The sequence below is a fragment of the Notolabrus celidotus genome, chromosome 7, assembly GCF_009762535.1.
Source record: "Notolabrus celidotus isolate fNotCel1 chromosome 7, fNotCel1.pri, whole genome shotgun sequence".
Taxonomy (NCBI): domain Eukaryota; kingdom Metazoa; phylum Chordata; class Actinopteri; order Labriformes; family Labridae; genus Notolabrus; species Notolabrus celidotus.
Genome location: NC_048278.1, coordinates 4966359 through 4973521, shown reverse-complemented (window position 1 = coordinate 4973521; position 7163 = coordinate 4966359). Strand labels below are relative to the sequence as shown.

Here is a 7163-nt window from a genome sequence, read left to right as displayed (position 1 = left end):
ACGAGAAAAAAATATCAGAACACATTCCGTTCAGACTAAAATTGTGGGCGTGGCAGACTTTGAGGTGGGGCATCAAACGCACATACAGCTCTGAATGTGAAGAATGACGCCCAAATAAGGGTGCATACTTTTGAGAGCTCCTCCTAGGGTTTTTCTCCGATTCAGTCCAAACAAGGCACACTCTATAGCAGACATATTGACGAATATAAAACTATTAAAGGAATTATGTTCAGACTAAAATTGTGGGCGTGGCAGACTCTGAAGTTTGAGGTTTTCTTTGCAATCTGCCAAAAACTTGGAACATTTGCACCACCTAAGTCAGCATATACTCTCAGATCTAGCTTTCACATCATGCGGTGGCAAATATCAGGCGGCAGTTCACATGTGGCGGTGGCTCGCGTAGGCGGCGGCTGCAGGTGTACGAGCGCCCATTCATCGCCGCTTGCAGCTTTAATTTATATTTCCTATTTAGGCATGTGCCCCATCCTATTGGGCATGTGCCCCTTTCATGCACTTATACTTTAGCACTTGTTTTATTTTAAAAATCTTATTATGTTTATATTTCTTTACGCATAATTTGTTTGGCACTTATTTTGCAACATGGTCTCACGTGGCTATATTTAGCATTTTTTTCTCCTTTCTTTCTCCTTTTTCTCCTTGATTCTCCTTCTTTTTTTCCCCTCCTTCTTGGATCTGCCTCCCAGTGTCCCGTCCAGTGTTCCCGGTCTCCATTGGTACCTCCCTGGTCCACCTTGGCCTAAGAGCAGGACTCAGATAACCTGCACCCGCGTCTCTGAAAAACAGGGAGATTTTTTATATACCAATTATTAATTTGTTAACATGTTAATAGTCCACTTCATGATTTTCATAAAGATCTTAGATGGTTATGTTGAGTGTTTTTCACCTTTTTTTGGCTATCTTTTAAACTCCTTTTTAAAATCAAAAATATACGAAGGGAGTTTGAGTAGATCACCTTTGGTTTTGGGAAACCCTTACTGACCTTCTTCATCCTATTGTTGCACACTTAAAGAAGGACTCTCAGTGTGACTTTTGTTTTTCAAAGCTGCAAATATACACAAACAGAAGAGCACGTGTTGATGACATGCTTCTGCACAACACAGTATTGCAGCACTCAGAAGGAGTCACTAAACAGGATACTCCATCTTGTGGCGAGAATGGGTAATTACATCTAATTCACTTAACCCTCTTGATTTGTTTGTTTCTCTGGAACAGCAATTATGTTCCTGGGTCAATTTGACCCGGGTCATATTCAATTATCCACAAGTGTCAGAACCCCCAAAATCCCAATACACATTTTTTTTTAATCTAATTTTTAACTCTATTACTAATGATTTAAATCATGGTTTGGTCCATTGGTGTTCTTTGATTCTCACAGATCATGGTTCAATGAGGATAACTCACTCGCTTTTTATTAAAAATTCATGTTAAAACTTTTTTAAATGTACATTGGAAAGCCCTAAATACAAATACAATAGTTTCACATGACATAAATTTTTATTTTTTTTATTTTACATTTTGAATTATTAGTATTTTTTTTATGAAGTGATAGAATACACTTTTTGTTATAGTGGTTGAACTGATCTTTATGTCCCGATGGCAATCAACACATAATGTGTTCTTAAAAAAGAGGTAAAAAAAGCTGCTATCTACAGCCGGAGTAAACTTGGGAAAACACAAACCAACACCGTTTTTGGGTCCCAAAATTTTAAACCAATCAAATCCCGTTCTGCCGTTCTGCCTGCCTCCTGCAAAGCGTACATTTCATTTCATGTTTGTGTTTTTAACTTTCACTATGAGAATGTTTTGGTGTTTTCTTACCACTGAGTGAGACATGAGTTGACGTAGTGCAAAACACAAACCATGTGCTGAGGACCGGTTTTGAATCAGTCACCATCATATGGTTGCAAATCAGCGTGCTGCATGTAAGCGGGGGCGTCGTTTTGGAGGAGCTCCAAGGGGGGTGGGGGGGTTCTGAAGAAATGCTACATTCAAATTCATGCTAGTTTTCCGTGGCTACCAACCCTAGCTTTAACTTATCTATAAATAGTACATTTTACCCGTTATAGTAAAAAATATGGACAAAAATAGTAGCTAAACTTGAAATAAAACCTTGAAAATATAAAATGTAATGAGCTTTCTGCCTTTCTTTTCTCCAGATGACTCCCAAGTTTAGGGTTAGTGAACAGTTAATTATCAAAAGCATCAGTAGCAGTAATTTAATTCATAACAGCAAAGGAAACACAGACACATGCTCATATAGGAAGGCTAATTTTCTGTAGACCAGCTAAATGAAGCCACATTAAATCACTGAGGGACAGTGGGGGTCGCAAGTCTTTGGCACCTACATTTTGGGGGTTGTGGGCTGAAAAGTTTGGGAACCCCTGTCATCCAGGATGAACCTTTTTGGACAGTATACCTTGTATTTTGATGAGTAACAATACATTTGACTTGAATATGGTGATATATCACAAATAACCCAAACTTTGCTTGAAAACCAAAATTATGATCAAAATTGATGTTTATTAGAAAATGAAGTTGTACCAGCAGTAAAGTCAGACGTGAAGAGTGATAGTTTCACATTTCTCTCAGTGTTGACATGTTCTGTGGTAACTCATTAACACGTAATAATAACACCAAGAACATCCCATGAGAATTACCACATGTTGTCATTGCAAAAAGTCTGTTAGAAGAAAGAGTAGCAGAAAGCTTTTGAATTTCAGCTTCAATGTACCTGCAGTTATCATCATTATCATGTTTTGAGAAGCCTTTTAGCTAACCCGCTAGCTTCTTACTAGCAGCACAAATAACATCTTTCTGGTGAAAGAAAATAGCAGACATGAGTTCTTAAAAGCATACACTATACATAACAAGAACCACATTAATACTGCAATTAATATTGTTAATATTATCCTTATTACTATCATTATTAAACACTAAAATGCAGCCGGGCATAAAGCTTCAGGCTGATAAGTTCATCTGAAAGAAAAGAAAATCAAAGTGACATGCAAACGTTCTCTTAGTCTTCTCTTGGTCCTTCATCGTCCTCATCGTCCAGTGCAGTTTAATTATTCAAAGGAAGGTTTAAACTCACAGTTGTTTGTCTACTTCACAACAGTGAGTGCTTCTATTGGCTCAGGTTTCACTATCAGCAGCTGCCATTGACTGAGCATGGAGAGCTCTGATTGGTTCTGTCTGTTTGGCACATCGTCATGTTGGCTTCAGAACTCATTTGGAAAAAATCTGTGCATGTGTGCGTGCAAATGTTCAGGTACACATATGTTTATACGGTATCAATGTAAACAATATATAACTGTAATAATATAGATCAAATGTAACTCTTCATAATTACCAAGTATTACTGATGAACTGTTACTGTGTGTCATGTGTAACTGATGAATTCTGGTAACTTGAGTCATGTGTTCCTGTTGATATGTGTGTCGTGTGTTGCACTGTTGGAGGTAATGTATCTCACTCCTGTGTAAAGTTAACAGTGATAATCGTGTGTTGTAGTGTGGGGATATGATCTCAGGGATGGGCAGCATCAGAAACATGTTCAACTTAAGTATCAAGATAGACTTTAGTTCTATACAGACATCAGTCGTTAATATAGACACTGTTTTGACTTGTTCGCATTTACACTATTTGTGGATTCACACCATAGACTGTATATAAAATGGACTGCTCGAAGTGAGGCTGCCACAAAAACTGCTCCCCCTAGTTGTTGGCTGCAGTATAGGTCAAAAACTCTGTCTCCCCCATTAATTTGAATGGGGCTGCGGCTGCGTGGTACGAATGTTTCTCTCATCCGTATGCTGTGGTGATATGTAGTTATTATTTGACTGTTCTGTGTTCAAGGCCTCTTTTTTCTGAAAAGTTTCTTCTTCATTAGTTATTAGATGTTAAAAAACGGGGTTTTACTTCCTGGTTTACTTTAATTGACAGCTGCCGTAGGGAGAAACTCCGTAGGACCTCGGGACGGTATGCTGTAGGGTGGAGCTTGTTACCGTGGAAACACACAAATTCCCTTCTGCGCAGACTCTGGCTGCAGAAAATGTACAAGATGGCAGCGTTCTGGAATGAGATAATTTGGCTTCAAAACCGTACAATGGGAAAAGGCGGAGCTGTCCATTATATATACATGCTATGGTTCACACACGCAGATCTGATGCATGAACTGATGGTTGATTCTGCTGCTGTGCCTCCTGAAGGACTGAAGCTGAACACAAACAGACCTACAATTATTGATCAGAACCCTTTCATGCATGAATTTTTGACTTGCAGAGAAATATATTTCTTTCTGTTTGGTTTCATTTTAAAACAAGGGAAAACTCCTGCCAATAACTTGTGTCTATATATCCACTATTGGGGGAGTTTAGTATCTGTCCACTGCAGAGAACACATTAAGCGCATTAACGGTGCTAAGAGTAATTCAAAGAAACTCCATATTGTTCTACAAGATATGATTTTAAAAAAGTCCTAAAAGATGATGGGAATTCACTAAAGGATACTAAGGAGTGCCTCGAAGTAGATAATCAATCAGACACAGCTGAAGGACTGAAGCTGCTCCAGCCTTCATACTCAGCCTTGATTTTTTCTAAATCCAGAGTGAATCTGGATTCTTCAAACTCAGCTCATGATGTAACAGCCGTTTCCTAAACTGGACAATGAAACATAGTGAATGTGATATTTAACGTCTGTCTGTAATCATGAAACATAGTGAATGTGATATTTAACATCTCTCTGTCTGTAATCATGAAACATAGTGAATGTGATATTTAACATCTCTCTGTCTGTAATCATGAAACATAGTGAATGTGATATTTAACGTCTCTCTGTCTGTAATCATGAAACATAGTGAATGTGATATTTAACGTCTCTCTGTCTGTAATCATGAAACATAGTGAATGTGATATTTAATGTGATATCTGTCTATCGCACAGAAAATATTTTGTGCTTCAATAAAAAGATATTACCAAAGAAAAAGAGCAACATTTAGAGAGAAAGTCATCCTAATTTATACTTGAGATAGAAACGTAATAACATGATACTGCACAACCTGTGGGCACATTATCAATACTTCTACTACTACTAATAATAACAAAGCAATAATAATAAAAATAAAATAATAACAATAAAATAATTAAATATAATTAAATAAATAACATTAAAATAAAAATATTATAATAATCAGTTTTATTATTACCCGTTAGGATCAGCTTGTTTAAATGGTGAACTGTTGTGTGAGAGGTTTTTTGTGCCTCTGTGTTTCTTTGAGGTTCTAACGTATGTTTGAATTTTTAAAGCGTTACTCATCAAAAAGTTTGAACATCTTTCGTGCCCCTGCCCATTCCTGTTGAATGTATATGTATGTGTACAGTGTGTGTGTGTGTGTGTGTGTGTGTGTGTGTGTGTGTGTGTGTGTGTGTGAACACGTAGCAGTCCATGCAGCTCTTGGAGTCTCTACTAATCAGGGATTTTTTAGGCTGAAAGAAAACAGTTAATTACAATAACATTATTATTATTTTTATGATCTTTTTCTAGAACAGTAACTCTACTTGATCATTGGATGGATGTGACGTTCAGGACATCACTCCTCTTCATACAGTTCCTGATCACATCCCTGATGAAGTTGTTATTGCGTCGTCAGCTTCACGTCGTCCTTGATTTCTGTACAAGTGGCAAAAATCTACCAAACGATGAGGAGTGACTTTAGAAAACTGTCCACTGTGCTTGATTGTTTTTCATGATGTAAATGAGCAGCCGTCTGTCTCGCTGTCAGTCAGGATTCACTTCCAGGTGGGCGGGTCTTAAACCTGACAGTGAAAACATCGGTCCAGTCTGGAGGCCAGATGTGAGAATGGGTCAGGAGTCCTCAGACACACATGATTAAAACTCCAGATTACAAATTGGGGCGGATCACCCACCGTGAGTGGTGATTGGTCATTGAGATGACAAAAAGGGGAAATGTGTGTCCATTGGCTGTAAGGCACTGGCTTGGGCGTGGTCAGGAGAGATCAGTCATGCTGAGGCTCATGGGTAATCCTGGACGTAGGTAAGCCACTGGGACACGACCATTCTCACTAGTCGATCCTGTGATGGATAGACGAGCTTTGGAGCGCATTGCATCAGTGAACTTCATCTGTACAAGAAACACACCATACACACGTTAAAATCAGGGTCAAACATCACAGACCATGTTTGTGACGGACCGTCTAACACACAGGGTTGATCACTTCATCATTAAATACACGTTTAATGAAACAAATATTAAACTGTGCCTGACAGTTTCTGAAAACAGCGAGAGCAAACAGAGACGACCGATCAGAGACAGAGTTAGAAACTAGAGCCAGAAGAAACGTCTCTGATGAAGGTGAAGAAAGAACCACAGAAGATATCTAACGTCAGCTGAGACACCTCTCCCTCTCTCTCTCTCTCTCTCTTTCTCTCTCTCTCTCTCTCTCTCTCTCTCCCTCTCTTGTTTTCTTCCTGTCTCTCCCCTCGGTCCCTCTCACTTTCCTGCTCTATCCTGACCTCTCTGACTTAAGACACAGAAACATAACCCAAAATAGAAATATTATTAATATTATTATTGTTATTATATAATGTGAGTGCAGCAACACACACCATGACATCATGTGATGGATGGAGAAATTTTTGAAGTAATGTCTGGGGTGGTTTATTAATAAAGGAGCAGATCATTTAAACTGATAGGGCAGCAGCAGCAGCAGCAGCAGCTTGGTGTTAGTCTGGATCCTGGTTTGGAGTTTCATTGGTGATCTAGTAAAAGGTTCAATGCATGAGTTTAAGGATTGTAATGTTTGCATGCACCTAAAAAAGATCTTTAAATTCCTCAGTGAAAACTGAAGAGTCAAGTCATCATTCTCACCATACAGCTAAAGTATCATGTTCTCCTGCAGAGCCGCACCAATCAGGAGGAAGACCTGTAAATGTGTGGACCAATCAGAAAAACAAACTTAACATGTCAGAGCAGCACAAACAACAGTCCTGTTAATGACCTCTGACCTTCTCTGCTCCACAGGTGTTCACTGTCTGATTCTAGTCCTCTGAGGCAGATCTCAGGGCCCCCTTCATGTCCTGGCTCTCTGGTCCTACAAACAAAGCCGGCAAGGTCGACCTCACTT

General features: G+C 38.9%; 1 protein-coding gene across 2 annotated transcripts in view; it reads right to left on the bottom strand.

Moving 5' to 3' along the window:
* Positions 1 to 5219: 5219 nt before the first annotated feature.
* LOC117816669 (glutamate receptor 2-like) overlaps positions 5220 to 7163 on the bottom strand; it is a 38403-nt gene continuing 36459 nt past the window's right edge. For both annotated transcript variants that reach the window (XM_034689039.1, XM_034689040.1), the window contains one exon: positions 5220 to 6160. Coding sequence is in view for 1 of the 2 variants with exons in the window: in XM_034689040.1 (XP_034544931.1) it covers positions 6026 to 6160 (135 nt within the window). In the remaining variant the exon portion in view is untranslated. The remainder of the gene's footprint in view (positions 6161 to 7163) is intronic.